The following is a 17,021-nucleotide window of genomic DNA, read 5'->3' as shown; positions in this document are numbered from 1 at the left end:
TCCAGCTCCGCTCCAATGACGTGGTGAGTTGTACCGATCTTTTTGAAAATAATAATAATATGCAGACTCCCTGAGCTCTCTATTAGGAACAATGGATTCTCATTCTGAGCCCACAGCCTCCACCAAGTCTCCCCATGAAAACACTTTGAAATTCACCAGATCCAGATTTGCACTTGGATCTACACCTAATAAAATCAGCTAAACTGCAGATGCATGAGACCAGACCACGTCTGTCCAGTCTGCTGCTGCGTCTGTTTCCCTGCAGCCTCAGATCTGTGACTGACGGGGTCTGGAACCTGACGGGACTGGAACCTGACGGGACTGGGACTGGAACCTGACGGGACTGGAACCTGACGGGACTGGAACCTGACTGGAGTGGAACCCGAAGGGGACTGGGACCTGACGGGGACTGGAACCAGACGGGGACTGGAACCAGACTGGACTGGAACCAGACTGGACTGGAACCTGACGGGTACTTGAACCTGACGGGACTGGAACCTGATGGGACTGGAACCTGACTTGAGTGGAACCTGACGGGGACTGGAACCTGACTGGAGTGGAACCTGAAGGGGACTGGGACCTGACAGGGACTGGAGCCTGACGGGGACTGGAACCTGACGGGACTGGAACCTGATGGGACTGGAACCTGACTTGAGTGGAACCTGACGGGGACTGGAACCTGACTGGAGTGGAACCTGACAGGGACTGGGACCTGACAGGGACTGGAGCCTGACGGGGACTGGAACCTGACGGGGACTGGGACCTGACATGGCTCTGCTCCAGCACGTCGGCCTCCAGGTCTGACGCGTGGTTCATTCTGTTTTCCTCTCAGCTCCAGTCCCTCGTCCAGTCCCCTCTGACCTCTCGTCGGGGTAGAACTGCACATCACTGGATTTTTCTGCTGTGAGTGGAAACCCCCGGAGAGCTGCAGTTCCAGAAAATACTCAAACTGGTACCAGCGCTCCCTTTATGGTCACAGCCAGTGAAATCAAAGTTATGAGCATGAACTGAATCTTCAGATGTTCCTAATAAACAGGAGCTGGTTTTATTAAAGAAATAGTCTGACACACAGATAACGTTTCATAATATATTTTATTAAGGTGTTTTTTTCCTAAGTTTGAAATGTGGCAGTTACCAATGGAATTTGTTTTATTTAAATAAATATACGATCGAACTGAGAGTAATTATATAAATGCATAACCACAGTAAGTTGTCCGTGCATATAAGTGACAGAAGGGTGCCCCCTAGTGTCCGCCTGGAACTTTGGCATTAAGCTGTATTAACCTGATGTTTAACCAGTTTTGCATATATAGTCGGGAACAAAGCACTGGACCCTTCGGTGGATATTCACTGTAAGACATAGATTTCTCATAGGTCTGAAACCTGAACTGCAAATGTTTAACCTACTATGATGATATTTGTGAATAATTCCTGAAGGTTCCCTGATTCTCTGTAAGACGACAGGATGTAAACACAAGATGGAACAACATGTCCAGGACCATGACATCCTCCAGTTAACTGTCCTGTCATATAATACGTGTTTGGATGGAACACACACAGAAACATGCCCTCATGCTGATGATATACAGATACGTGTGTGTGTGGTTAAAAGGATGCACGTTTGATTTATTATTCTATAGGCGATATATCTGGTTATGGATCTGTAAAGACACGTTCTCCCATGTCGAGTGGAGGAGATTTACGGGTTTGGAGCCGTTCCTCCCCGGGTGAGGTCGCGTTCCCCTCCTCAGAGTTCCTGGGAGGTTTAGAAGGCGGTTGTCTGTATCATCCCATAGGCCTCGTAAAGTTTGAGGAGGAGCTCTTTCTTCTCCTCCTCAGGCAGGAAGGACGACTCTGCAGACTTGAGGTTCTAGAAAATGAAAACAACTTTACAGCTCCTAAAACTTATTCATGATATAAAGAGTCACATATTTAAAAATCTTATTTTCACAGCCACGTTCTGACAGATTGTGCTGCAAAGTCAGAAATAAAACCACCTGGTAATTATCAGTGATTTATCAGATGCATCATATTTAAAACACGACCATGTAAAACCCCAAATGTCAAACTATTTATTAAAAGACCTTTTTATAAACCTGGTTGTGAAGAACACATCCTCACATTCTCTGCAGGTTTTTAAAAGGAGACTGAGGCCTCTCTCTCTCTCTCTCTCTCTCTCTCTCATGTAAGCTTTTGTTCCTGGTTTAATTAGAAGCAGAGGAGGTCATTGACATGCACGGCGTCGTTTCAAACCGTATTCTGAACGCATTCTGCCTGTGAACTTCTTCTCTAATTAATTATTCACGCATTTGATCTCACCAGCCGTTTGAACTCCTCCTCGGTGAATCCCATGTGGTGGAGCGCGGTGCTGTAGTCGAGGTGCAGGGTGGAGTTGAAGATCAGGGGGTCGTCTGTGTTCAGGGAGTAGTTGGCCTTGTCCTTCCTGAACCTGCACAGACAAACCGGTGAAACCCAAAGACGCCACGTGATCGACCTGCATCCAACACGACCCCAGTGTAAATATGAGAGCAGCTCACGTGACCACAGGATGTTTGCTGAAGTCCGGGTCGCAGGCACCGGTCAGTTTACTGGAAACAGGACACACCTGCAGTCACAGCAGCACATAACCTGAGAACTTGAGCCTCCACCAGGGGGCGCTGCATCCCCACCGAGGACAGAGCGGCTGTCGGTCAGCTGCATGCACATTCTACACACTTGCACTGGAAGTGAAACTGCAAGTGACTGATCGTCCTCACCTCGAAGTGCATGTCCTGAGCGAGTAGCTGTTTATACAGGACCGGATCCTCCAGGGTTCTGTAGCCGTGCCCCACGCGCTCGGCTTTCAGCACCTCCACCGCCTACAAGGTCCCACAGGGGCCACGAGGACCAGGCACAGGGTTTAGAGCACAAAACAGACCCTCCAGGGAACACATGTCAGCAGAGTCTGCAGGAAGTGTTGAGACATGTCTCCCTGGGAGCTTGACCACTTTGTTGTGTGTGTGTGTGTGTGTGTGTTGTAATAAAAGCAGCTGAGATGGACACAAACAGGAACAAACTTGTCACAGCCACACAAATGTTGTTTTTGCACACGTGTGTTTTTGCATCACTTCTTTGTTCCCTGGTCAACTCAAACTCTTCGCTGGAAACACCAAACTGGTTTAGTGTCACATGTTTGTTGGTGACTCCGCCCAGTTGAGAAATGTCTCACTTCATTGTGGAGCAGCTCACCTCCTTCACCACCGAGGCCGGGCCCACCTCTCCTGCATGCACCGTCCTGTGGATCCCACACCGCTCGGCTTCCTGGCCACAAAATCAATCATGGAGCACATGAGCAACCGAGCAGCACGGACAAACATCTGGTTTCCACATCTGCACCACTATGATATCAACAGCCTGGATCTTAACAGTTTTACTTTCTCTTGTCTCAGAGGAAAAGGTGCCTTGCTGTGGCTCCGGGGAGAAAACAACTGTCTCCACCGGATGAGAAGATAAACAGAGAATGTTCCTTTACTATGTCACAGAGTTTAAACTCAGTACAGACCCGACAGCGCTCCAGATCGAACATGTGTTTTTTGGTTTGAGCTCTCTCACTGAGCGGAGACTGTCACTTGTGCTTCTCGTTCACAATTGAATCAAATTTCATAAATTCCAAACTAGACGTGAGACAGATGTTTCACTGCTTCACGATGGGAATTAAAACCAAACATCATATTCTGTACGCAGCATAAAACTCTGAGAACTGTTTCTGATTGAGTCCTGAAGTCGGACCTGTATATAAACTACTACAACACATGCAGCATAATAACCTGAACAAGATCATAAAGAGGCTTATAATAACAATCAAATGTGGCTGTTCATATAGTTGAGCATCATTTTATTGGAGAGGTAAAATGTCATTCTTCAGGATTGATTGCTGTTTTATGGACAGATTTATTGCAACATCTGCAAATACTACACTTATGAACCATTGTGCAACAGAGTTATTGTGATTTAATGAATTATTAACAGAACCATTGTCACTAACGACTTTGAACTGGTGGTGTTTTTACTTCCTTGTCAGAGGATCAGAGGAAGTTAGTGAAGAATTTCTTTGCACCCTCGTGCACTGACCAGAGCAGGCTCACAACCTGAATCATCATTTCTTTGGAATGAGGCAGTGAAAGTGTTTTAATTGGTTCATCTCATCCGTTATGTTCTGACGTTAAAAAAACATCCTGTGGGTTTCTCTGAATTCATCACTGAATTCTGACAGAAAGCCAAACTGAGTTTTTCTCAGAAGCGTCAGAGATTAAGAGGAACTCTGTTTTCTCGAGAAACAGGTTTCACTGCCCCACGATGGTGGTGACAGATCAACATGTGAAGATATCAGCTGTTTGACGGTTGATAAGTAAAGTTTCCTGATCAGCACGTTAACAAGCCGACCGTGTCCTTCAGGATCACACGTCTGAGAAGCTGTGAAGAATCTCACCTTCCACATAACCTGACTTCTTTCAGCTGGAGAGTCTGTAAAGTGCTGTGTGTGGCTGGGCACATCGAAAACAGTGTTGTCTCAATGTTTAGCAGCTTTTTCTAAAGAGCACTAAACAAAGGATGGCAGCAGCTGGGTGGCACGGTGGTGCAAAGGCTCCTGTCACACAGAAAAGAGGATGTGGGTTCAAACCCTGGTTTGAACAAAGCCTTCCTCTCGCGGTCCAAAGACTTGCAGCTCACGATAGTTTGTGACTGAAGTGTCTGTACGAGTGTGACTGGTTGTTTGTTTCTAAACATCGACCCTATGATCAACATGTGCCGCCTCTCGCCCGATGGCAGCTGGGATTGGATCCAGCTCCTCTTTGCTCCTGAAGGGACGAGTGGTGAAGACAAGGGATGGGAGGATTCATCAAGAAACCACCTGGATACAAACGTAGTGAAATCATCCAAAATACATCATCTGGGAAGCAAGAGCGTAAAAGACACAGCCATCGCTTCTTCTGAGGTTTGAGAAGAGCTGGTCCCAGCAGACAGAGGGCGAGAGACAGGACTGGTTTCCAGACGAGGGTCAAACAAGCAACACATCTACACCTACTGGCAATTAAATATAATCTTTAGAGAAAAGCTACTTGGACACACAGACGAAGGAAAACAGTTTCCGATCTGGGCCACAGATAAGCCAAAGTAAGACCGCATGTTATCCAAAGGTGGCCTGAATTAGTTTAGCTGGATTTGATCCATATTCACAATTTGCCACATGGGCCACGTCCAGATTGCACCTGGTCTCGAGCTCTGCATGTTGGCCCAGATGTGCTGTTTGCTCTGAGGCACGAGGTCAGAGCTGCCACGACACAGCTCCCAGCTGGGATTCGAACCAGGAGTCTTCTCGCTGTGAGGTGACAGTGCTAGTTTGAAAAAAAACCCTGAAGAAATGTGGCTTTTGCATTAGTGTTGTGAAATCATTGGCTCTCCCTCGGCTCTCCCTCAACCCCCCCCCCGAAGCTGCCAAACAATCTGCTGTTTATCCAACTCACTGCTGTTGTTGCTGCTCATGAGGCTGAATAAGAAAAACACAAACCAGAGTCTCCCTCCTCGTGTGTGCTGGTGTTAGCTCCATGTGTGTACCCCTCACCTCATAGGCCTTCCTGTGGTCGGGGTTGGCTTCACAGTTCAGGGACTCATCCCCGGCCAGGTCGATGGCCACCACGCCCTCGTGGCGATACTTCTTACACAGCTCGACCACGTCCATGGACCAGCCTGCAGGATCCAGAACCGACGAGTTACTGCACAGTTTGTGTCGGTCGGATTAAAACACACACGATGTGGCCGAGCGTTTTAATTCAGCTTATTTAAATAAATATTATCTTTTGGAAGGAACCGGTTGATTTAATCTGTGTTTAACTCCCTGGCTCCCGGTGAAAGCCTCATATTTACCAAACACACACAACAGTTGGTTTCAGGGTTGAATCTTGGCAACGAAACAAATGAGTTTTTTTTCCCACATGTTGAAAGATTCCTCTGATTCGCTTTGGGTGCCGAATGAAAAGCAGCACGTTGACAATAACAGCCACATTTCAACAGTTAGCTCAGAAACATGTAAAAAAGTGGTGTGTATTTTTTAAAGGCACTTTTTAAAGCAGGTATACAGAATATATTTGTGATTTAACACTTAGAAAAAGCTTTAATATTTAGATTTATATTTAACATTCAGGTTTTGACTGAAATATTTGAATTTAACATTTTTTTGAAGAAAATGTAAATATCACAAAGTTAAGAGGTGACTCCAGATTTGTCTTAAATCTGAATCTCTACATTTTACTAACTTGAAATTAGCTGTCAAGAATAATGTAATTTTTGTTTTTTTTTTATTTTAAAACATAACTTTGAATGCTAATTTCAGAGAAACTGATAATCTAGAAGTGTTCTGTAGTATTTCAAAAAGTTCAAATACTTATATTAGAACATGCAGAGAGTTACACTTGCTGCTGTAATATTGCAAAGTTTCCCAATTGTTGGACTCATAAAGGATTATTATATTTTATCTTATCTTATTTTATAGACTCTTATCTTGTCTTAATCTGGTTAAATAGTTTGGAGATGCTCGGCTCCCCTGGACACTGACAACATGTCGGTGTATCTCGAGTAGTCAGTGTGTGTCTGTGATGCTCCTGCTCGTGATTTGACTGATGATGAACGTTTGAGACAGAAGACAGAACAGAGAGGACAGCTGTCACAAGGTGGATTTAGCAGACAGGAGCGTGAACAGTTCATTACTTGGCATGTGGCGCATGCAGCACAGGATGGACCTGGCCTTGATGTGGAACGCCCTCTCCCCCTCGCTCAGCCCCTCGTTCACCAGCCGCACCACCTCGTCCGGACTCAGGTCGCCTCTGATTGGACAGAGAAACACAGCGTGAGACGACAACACGCGTTGAATCCACCTTGGTGTTTCCCTCTGAGACTCGACTCACTCTGTCTGGTTCCACGGCAAAGGTTCCACTTTGGTGTTGGCCAGGAAGTGTGGGCTGTATCTGACCTCCACGTAGATCACTCCCTCGTTCGCTTTGTCCTCAACGAACTCGTAGGCGATCCTCTTTATGGCGTCTCTGTCCCCACTGGAAAGAACATGGACAAACACCCAGTGAGTGGTTCGACCTTTGACCCTGATAAACTTATCTGAGGGATAATAAATCAAACCATTAGTCCCAGTAAACAGGTTATTTGAACAGTTAAGTGGCTTTGGACTTGAGCAATATAACAATAACACAGCTAGCTTCATTTGAGCTCCAAAACATAATTATATGAATATTGATCCTGAACATTAACACTTCATTAGATGTATTTGACCTCGATGTGCTTCATGTTATTTGGCTAAATTATTTTTCAACACACACTTCAGGATGAAAGGAAGTAGAGGAAGGCTACAAACATTTCATAAAACATATGAAAAATATTTGTGGTGAAAATTAAAATTCACAAAAATACATTTTCTAACTTTAAATCTTTGGTTCAAATCTTTCAAAATGAAAATCTAAATTACAAACTATTCACTTTACTTTACTTTCCCTGGCATGTTGGTTTTTATTGAGTTTTATTGTTTACTGCTGTTTATTACGACGTGTTTTGTAATAATGTAAATGATTTACTTTTCCCTTTAACATTTCCGCATGTTTATGACAAGTGGAATTTTGTTGTTTACTGTTTGTTTACCGGATGCTTTTTGTGACGATGTAAACATGCTCTTCCTTTTAGAGCATGTTTCTGTGTCCACGTCACGTGACGGAGAACAACACGGCTTCCAGCAGTTACACTGAAGGTGAATGCTCTGCACAGGTCTGAATGCCTGTTGTTCTCCAGCCTCCATCCCCCCCCCCCAAACACACACACACACCCAACCCCCAAGCACACACAGACAACATACAACAATCCTGCATGAGCTGAACTCCGCTGGTAACTTCCCCCGTGTTGTTGAGGCCGTGCTGCTTTCAAGGGCCTCCACACAGAAGGGTCCATTCAGCTCGACTGCTCGCTGCACTCCGACCGTGACAGGCCACCAGTGTTTGAAAGATTCTACAGCCACTGAGAATCTGAAAGAGTGTGTTTAGGTCTTTTCTAAACAGCTCAGGACTAAATGTAAGACACCGGAACTCCTCCTTTCACGCTGGTCTCCAAGGGGACACTCCATCGAAGCAGTGACATGTTCCTCTCTGGCATGTCTGGCTTTTTAAAACCCGCCGCCCCACCGAGCTTTAGAATCTCACCGGGTTAATCCCACAGCGTCTTAGATCCCCGACACCATCAATCTCAACCTTCACAACTCACTGGATTGAGGCGAATGCACGTGTGCGATAAAGTACACGACTGGATTTTGACCCCTCATCGTAAAACTTCCCTCGACAGGACCATCACTCACATTTTGCTCTTTTGCACCTTTGGTAATTATGAAACAGAGTCATTAGGAAACGTCAGGTCAGCACTTACGCAACCACGTGCATGTACTCTGCAAACTTGCCCAGGAACTGGGTGAGGGTGGCGGGTTCCTGCAGAATGATCCTGGACCTCATCTCCTCGACAGTGGCAGGCAGACTGATGCCGCGTCTCCTACAAAGAAGAGAAGAGAATAAAAATAAGTGATTCAGGCACAGAGCTGGAATCTGAGCCGGTGATTTGTTGTTGTTAAAGGAGACGTTGAACAAAGAGGCTGTTGTGTTTGTGCGACGTGTTGAACTGACGAGTTGTTAATGAAGAATCCAGCTGCTCCAACTGGGCCAGGACTTATTTAGTCTATTGTGTAATTATATTCTAAAGATAAAATACAGAGATTTTTACTGTAGAGCTCCACCAGTTAATGGTTTTATTTATAACCTGCAGTTCTCTTTAGCTTTAGCATTAACCTCCCAAGCAGAGATTGAAGAAAGCAGGAATCCCTTATCTTTTCTTATCAAAGAATGTGTTTCCTATTATCTGGAAAATACATTTTGCATTCCTTTACTGAAATGCTTCTTTGTCTAATCAAGATGAAGTTGTTGAAACAAGTTAATCAACGTTACTGGTGATGACAGCGGGGCCTTCTTATCTTCTTATCTATCTGAACGTGTTTATCGGGAACAAACACAAAACAACACAAACGATCTAATGTCAACATTGAAGAGTTCGGATAGAGAAACTTACTTGCCGACATCGAGAAGAGTCTGGACCCTGATGGCTCCGTCCAGGTGCACGTGCAGCTCCACCTGCGCACGACGGAGACAACAGTAAATAAACAATCTGAGTAGTTCAGAGGAAAAACAGAATGAAACTGAAATAACAGACATTTTTCACTGCCGCCATTTGGATATGAATTATTAATACAGGTGTGATTAATCACGTATGTAAATGTTCCACCTACAGAACAGACCTGAAAACACATGATGACTAACATGTGTTTAATATTCCTTCAAAATAGCAAGAATTTAATGATTTACAAAACTGTAAATGAAACCGTGGACGAAACCAATGACCTGCAGAGTTTCACTTTACATTTCAGACTCATGACTCAGTCTTTGAGTCCAGAGGGACGACTGGTCAAACTCTGAGGGAATTCTCTAAATGCAGCGTTGATATTTCCTGATCAAAAGGTGAAAACAGTGTTCTGTAAGGGTCGCTGTGACATTGACCTTTGACCTTAGCCCACCCAGATCAAATCAGATAACTGATCCAGTTTAATTAAACATTTGTGCTGAATCTGTGAGGATTCTCTCGAGTCATCAACAAGATAACGTGTTCACAAGGCAAAACTATGACCTTTGACCTCCAAATTCCACAAAAGTTGTATGTTTAATAGGTATGTCATGTCTTGGGTCTTTATTAATGAACATAACCTGCCTAGTGTCAAAGAGCTGAGCTGCAGGGAAGAGCGGGGGGGCTGCAGTTCAATTTTTTGGCTGCACCCCGTCTTGAATGCATCGCGCCTGACTGGGCAACAAGTGGTGGAGTGACCGGCGGAGCCAGAGGGACGACTGACTGCTCTGCCTCTCCCGCCACATGACACCATGAATCTCTGCTGCTCCTTCAACAGCTGACATCTGAACTACGCTCTTTAGTCGAGGGACCAGATTCCAAATTAGAATTTCACTACACGAGACATTAGATCGTGGTCGCAGGAAGAATGAGAATCAGCTCCTTTGTGGAAACGAGCCCTGAATCGAGGCTGCGAGTGTTCAACTGAGAGCGAAACTGAACTTATCAAAAAGCACTTGAGCAAAACGTCAGTGGGATGAGAACCTAAAATGTTTGATGTCGTCAGGCCCCGCCCTCTCCACTCGGCCCCGCCCTCTAGTGGTTGTATTGCTTAACAAGTGTACACGTATCTCTTTTCATACGTAAAGGCAGCAGAACGTTTGTGGACCAGGTGGTGGTGTTCACATGTAGCATTAATACTTGCTACTTGAATGATTATTGATCAATTATTCAAACGACAATAAACCGCGTTGTGTTCGGTCTGTGTGCGACAAAGTACGAGCAAATCCAGAGATCGGATGTTTCTACACAAATGTTTACACCACGGCTCGATGTGTATTCTACTGAAGTGGTTTGCATCTCACTTGTTTACACGTGTGTTGTTCTTGAGAAGAAACCCAGCTGCTAGACTCATCTGCAACCACAGGAAATCCTGCCGCAGCACTTCCTGTCACGCAGCGTGTGATAGGTCGGTTCTGCTCGTTTCAGGAATCCAGCAGCGTGTTGTTCTGCTGAAGACTCTCTCGCTAATTGGTTGATTAAAGATGTGAGATCTTGCTCTTTAGGCGAGAGGATGATAAGTGATCAATACCGGTGCATAACTATCTCTGGCGTGTGAGAAGCAAAGATCTGAGCTTCACATCAGTCAGTGAACGCATCGTTTAAGCTTCTGTATTTACATATTTCTACAGAAAGTAGATTACATAAGTTGATTAGCCTCCACAGCTCCAGTGTGTTTTCATTATCATCATCTCACCGAACCATTTTCTGATTCATTAAAGATTCTCTGCTTTTCTCTGGGTTTTATGATCTGAACAGTGAAACAAGAAATCTGAAAATATCACTTCCACTTAACTGTGATGGATCAGTTTGATGTTTTTAAAAAGCGACACACTTCAAATGAATCAAGGGAATCGTTTGCTTTTGTCTTAGTGTCTTAGTGTCTGAGTGACAGTGAACTCAATATCTTCTCCTCTCCCAAGGTTGCAGTCGATTTACAGCATAATTATTCATATTTGGTTTGGATCCACATCAGAGGTCAGATCAATAATCCAGAATTGGGCGTTGGCCGGTGAATGTGCTTTACTGTGTTTTGGTTTGAGCTGTTGGTTTGATAAAATAATTAAACTAAGGATAAAAGACATTTAAATATGTAATATTGAGTTTTATGTAGAATTGATGGATAATATTTATATGTTCAGAGATTTTAGAATCCAAACAATTCATTGATCGTTGAATTAATCAACAAAACAACACAATCAATGACTGAAGCCCCATTTCATCTGATCCACATCAATAATCAACTATTCAAATTTAATTCATCAACTTTTGTGATGAAAACTTTTGAGGATTTGCTGCGTCTTGGTTTTAATTCATTGCAAACTGAATATTCCTCATTATTGAATTAGTCTATGGAAAATATCATGATTTTACTATTTTATAGACCAAATAATTAATTTGTCAATTGATAAACTAATCCATAGAAAATGAAACGTCCCTCACATCCTGATGACTGACTGTATTAACTCTGCAGCTGCATGACTGTGATTCTATGAAGTGTGGACACTGAACCGGTGACGGCTGCTGCAGCAGACGATGGTGGTTTCGATTCTGCTCCAGCAAATTAATATTTAATGAGTTTATCTCTGCAGGCGGCCTGAGGTCTGTGCTTTTACAATTCACGTCCACGGAGCTGCCACATCTCTGAGTGCGTGTGTTGCTGCTCCGTCACTGAACCAGTCATTTCCTCGCCTCTTATCAGGAGAGATATGCAGGTGCAGGTGCAGGTATCACCCGGGACCAAAGGGCAGTGGCGAGTGGCTGTAAACCTTCTCATGCCTCAGTGTCTGTCACATGTCAAACAAGGCTCGTGTTCAGTTTATGCAAAACACATCTGTGATGCAGAAATAAAGAATTTGTCTTTGTTTCTGTTTTCGGGAGGAGATCATTTAAAATCACGTTTTTAAAGTGCTTTGATCCACCAGGAGCTCAACCTGCCTCTTTCCTCTTTTCAACTTCAAACCAGAGAGTGGAGGATGAACTGGCGTCTTCAGTAAATGTGCCACATCCCAGTGCTGCTTGTTGCCAAAGCACTGGAGCTGCTCTCCCTCGTTTTAATGCGGGTTCCAAACAACAGAGTGACAGTAAGCAGTAGATCTTTGTTCTAATGAGCTTTAAACTTCATCCCTGTCTTTATTCAGCCTCCGTGTCCCTGCTCCTTCTTGTCTCTGGACACTTTTACGCAGCCACAACGTGCGTAAAACCCTCGAAGTAAAGTGCGCCTGTCCCCAGATCCCGTTCCTCTCTGTTTAAATTCCCGAGTACTCACACTCCTCCGATGGGGAACGTACCTTGGGCTTGTTGAATACCACTTGTTCAGGAGCGTGCTCGGCCATCGCGGAGAGGCTGCTGCCGGTGAGAGAGCCGGTGCACTGTGCGCTGAGGACTGGAGGGACGGTGCTTATCGAGGCTCCTCTGGTTATATGCATGACTCAGACATGGACACGCCTTTGTGCGCGTAACGGCTAAAATAATGAACACAAACGCACACACACTCGCACACACACACACACACACACACACACACACACACACACACACACACACACTGCAGGGCTGTATACCCAGGGCAGAGGATGCACGGGCCTGCGGGTCGTGCGGTTCACCCGGTGCGGGGTTAAAACGTCTGTGGACGTCGGGTTGGAGGATTAACGGGCCTGGGTGGCGGAAGCAGCTTTGCACCATGTGATGGGAGCTTTACCTCCGGGCTAATTACTCATGTCAAACCACGCTAGGACACAAACTGGGGGGTCTGTGTGATGTGGACTCCGCAGATGGCGAGGGACATGAGGGACATGGTGGTAGGGGGGGTGTTGCAATGGACCACATAGAGTCAGTAATATGTTTCTCACAGAGATATGTGCAACCACAAGGTCCCTGAGTTATACCCACAGAGATGTTGACACCTCGACAGTTGATGGGAAACAAGAAGAAAACCAGTTCAGAGTGTTTGAAACTCTGCTTCTCAAAATCACATGTAGGAGTGAACACGTCTCCTTAAATTAAGAACATATAAAACTAATATATCGATACGTATTGAATTTGTTTTTGTGTATGTGTGTGTGTATTTGTGTAAGTGTGTTTGTATATATGTTTGTGTGTGTGTACGTATATGCATGGATGTGTGTTTTTGGCCTGTATTTATGTGTATATGTACTTGTGTGTGGGTATGTATGTGTATCCATGGATGTGTGTTTGTATTGTATATTTGTATGTATTTTGGTGTACTGTATGTATGTATTAAAGTGTGTTTATGAATGTAAGTATATATGTATTTTGCCTGTATGTATGTGTGTTTGTGTCTTTGTCATGTGACATAGTGAACCTCATTCACACTGAACCTACACATGTCACTAATCACTGGTAAATTGTGTGTGTCTGTGTGCGTCAGCGCCATCTTTTGGTCGTAGCTGCAGCAGCTCTGCAGACACACGCTCCATTAGCGACTCATCGGTGTTGAGACATTACAACGTTGCATTTTCCACTTCTTCCCTGATTGATCAGACAATTGTTTTAATATCTTGATGATAATCAGACATATTTAGGAGGTTGATGAGTTTGTGTAATGTTGTGCAGATAGTGGATTTTAAAGTAGTGTCACAGAACCTGTAACTTGTGTGTAACTGTGAAATGTAACAAGGCCTTAACTTAGAGGCTGGTTCTGATCTAAGGGGCCTTGGAGCAGGTGTGTGTTCTACTAGTTGTTATGATGCTGTTTCTCTGTGTAGAAGTATTAATACTCACTGTTCACTGAACTTTATTATATTTATTTATGCATTGACGTCATCAAATGGTCTTTAATAGAAACCTACTTGGGACTCCTTTATGAAACACAATGAGTTGTTGATGTCTCTACACTGACTCACACACTCTTGACCCGTACAACCCTGACCTCATTCTGCTCGTGTCCTGCTCAACATCCACTGTAGCTCACTTCTGTTGTGGTTGTGTTTCTGTGAAAATAGATTTTGTGATGATGATGATAAAAAACATAACATGCTGTAACTAGAGTGTCTCTCAGCAGAGGGCGTGTTTCCATCGAGGCGGAACTTAAATGAAACGTCATTGAAATCTGGATTTCTATTTGGATCTGCACCAAACTTCACACACACTCATTTAATATCAACTCCCTCAATATTATTATCCTCTGAGAAATTATATTTTTGAAAAGTAAATCATGGATTCAGACCTGAATGTAAAGTTCTCTGTTCCCAAAGGTAACGGTAAGGATCAGTGTGAACACTTATGACGTCAGGCAGCAGTGATGAAGTTTCGTCATTTGTCCACTAGAGGTCTCTGTTTCTCATAAATCACTAGCGTGTGGTGCAAGGGGAGGGGGGGGGGGGGGGTGATGTGTTGGTGTTTACAAACTTCCACAAGAGGGCGTTTCCCTTCAGAGAGGAAAACATGCTTCTTACTCTTCTTTTACCTTTCAAATGTGTTTGATTGAAAACGTATAGGGAAACAAATATAAAGATTTTCATGTCTGGTTGCAGTTTAAACCTGAATTGAAGATATATGATTATTATTTGTACGTGTTTTGGAGCCGAGGCGTAAGAACGTGTCACAGTCGACTGTTAAAAACAACATTAGTCTCACACATAACTCTGAAATCATGACATTTACCAGAAGCTGAACATAAACAATTCTACAATCATTGTGAAAAGTCAGGGTTCTGGATCAGGGAGCGTTTCCAGATTGAATCCCGGCGTCTCCCACACATGCTGACAGCTGCTCCTTCAGGCCGTCACTGAGCCAGTTCACATGTCACTGAGTTACTGGGATGAGGCCCAGACTGTCTGTGGATCTGTTACTGGTGTCTTTTCACATGGACTGGGATGATTTACTATGAGGAAATGAGTCTGTGGTAAAAAAATGAATCAATCATGCAAACGTGAGCTGATCTTTGTAAAGTTGTCGTGTTTGTAATGTTGTGTTTCTCTCGTGCTGTCTCGATGATGCTTCAGATTTATACCTCGTCATTAATGAGTCGTCTCTGAACTCTTCTAAGATCTACTGACACTTTACGGTCTGTGGTGCAGAGTGAAGTTAGAAAACTCTGTGTTCATCCCACCTGGTTTATCTGCAGTGAACATCTATAACATAAAGTTCATAGTCTGTGTGTTTCTTTATTACTGTTCAGGTGGTTTATATATAAGTGTGAATGATTTACTGAACTGGTGTTTTTCATTCATACATCACGAGTCTGTGAAGCAACCGACTCAATCCTCAGAACCAGGCTCACAACTTTCAAATAAAAGCTTTGTAATCAAGCTCAATATGAAGCGTTGTTCTTTTATTTTGAAGACAATTTGATAGAAAGTCAATGAATGTTGCTTCCGTGATGGAGATCAGCTTCAGTGAACGTCTGCTTCAGTCAAAAGTTGTGAAAATAAAATAATCAAATGATCTGGTGTCGATTTTGAGTTTCAGTTTGACGCAGTTGTCGCCCACTGCTGCCCTTGAGCCAAAGATAAAGAGGAAGAGCTCTATTAATATTGAATGTATCACATGTTCAACATTCAAAAAGACTTCAAAAAGACTTCTTCACTTCCCCCGGTCAGTTTACAATACAATTGGGGATCCTAATAGACGAAGGGGTTTGGGAACCTATTGACTATTGTTTCAACCTATTGACAAAAATATGTTTTTGGAGAAGACAGACAGAAAACATCACGTGTGTCCAGAGCTTTGCAGGAAACTGTTGATCCATGTTCAGCAGCAGGGACTTCAGCTGGATCCTCGGCCCCCTGCTGTAGACGTCTCCTTCTCCCTGAAGACCATCTCTCCTTCACCTGAACCTGGCGTCGACCTCCACTTAAAAATACAGCCGCTGTGTGCCAGGCTAGGAAGTGGCTGCGCTCATGAACCGAGCCCCTTGTCGCTTATTTATTTGTTCGGGTTCATTTTTAGTAAGCGGAGCTAGAAATGGATGTGTTGTTGGTTCAGGCGTGTCAGGAGGTTATTTCTGCACTGTGTTGCAGCAGCAGCCAATCAGCTCTTTGCAAACAACCTCCTGAACCCGACCCTGGGGCGACGCAGTGAGCAGACGATGGGATTTCAAGTCAGGTTTATGTATAGCTCATTACATCTGAGGTGTCAGTGGGCTTTACATCAGACAGAGTGTGTGTCACCAGCGGGATGTGAAGCTCATTGGTTCTGCAGCTTTCTGGTGAAGAATCGGACAAACTGATCCTCCATGAATATCTCAACTTCATAGCTTAGACTCAACTTAGACTTTCACTTGTTGCTGGCTCCACATTTAGAATCTAGAACCCACATCCGTCCCCTCATGAAACATTTAAATTCACTAGATCCAGATATTTCTTTGGGTCGGCACCAGATTGTACAAACTCATAAATATCAGTTCCCTTCACATTCTGGATCTTTACTCCAAAATCAACGTAACTTGTAAAAAAAATGTCCGATTTCACAATCCTAAAGAATCTGATCTGATCTGGATTCACACCAACATTTAATGGGTTGTTCCCTGACGCACACCACATCCTTCCACCAGATTTTGTGGTGATCTGCACTAGTTCTTCCCTTATCCTGCAAACTATCCAGCAAACAAACGCATGAATACCAAACCTCCACTGTGGAATGAATGAGGGACTGTTCAAAGTCTGCAGGAATCATCCTCTGTGCACCATGAAGGTCTGTGTATTAGATAAGTGAGATACTTAAGATACATCACCTACTTACCTTCCTACCTACCTTCCTACCTACCTACCTATCTACCTACTATCCTACCTACCTACAGACTGACTGAA

At 44.0% G+C, this 17,021-nt stretch overlaps 1 protein-coding gene across 1 annotated transcript; it reads right to left on the bottom strand.

Moving 5' to 3' along the window:
* Positions 1-1,073: 1,073 nt before the first annotated feature.
* Positions 1,074-12,679, bottom strand: ada (adenosine deaminase). Its single transcript, XM_062391018.1, has 11 exons — positions 12,540-12,679; positions 9,142-9,203; positions 8,452-8,571; positions 6,942-7,085; positions 6,745-6,860; positions 5,603-5,727; positions 3,229-3,300; positions 2,757-2,858; positions 2,538-2,605; positions 2,320-2,449; positions 1,074-1,870 (listed from the first exon to the last, which is right to left on the bottom strand). Exons 1-11 carry the CDS (start codon positions 12,675-12,677, stop codon positions 1,766-1,768), a joined length of 1,182 nt encoding a protein of 393 aa, XP_062247002.1. The 5' UTR covers positions 12,678-12,679; the 3' UTR covers positions 1,074-1,765.
* Positions 12,680-17,021: the final 4,342 nt, after the last annotated feature.

Source organism: Platichthys flesus, chromosome 7 (genome assembly GCF_949316205.1).
Source record: "Platichthys flesus chromosome 7, fPlaFle2.1, whole genome shotgun sequence".
NCBI classification, from domain to species: Eukaryota; Metazoa; Chordata; class Actinopteri; order Pleuronectiformes; family Pleuronectidae; genus Platichthys; species Platichthys flesus.
This window is presented reverse-complemented; position numbering and strand designations above follow the sequence as displayed.

Excerpts from the sequence above, each read along its gene's own strand:
- ada (XM_062391018.1), bottom strand. The coding sequence starts at position 12,677 with ATGCATATAACCAGAGGAGCCTCGATAAGCACCGTCCCTCCAGTCCTC. Across the intron at positions 9,204-12,539 it reads TGGTATTCAACAAGCCCAAG|GTGGAGCTGCACGTGCACCT; the intron begins GTACGTTCCCCA and ends CGTCGTGCGCAG. Across the intron at positions 2,859-3,228 it reads CGGCCTCGGTGGTGAAGGAG|GCGGTGGAGGTGCTGAAAGC; the intron begins GTGAGCTGCTCC and ends GGGACCTTGTAG.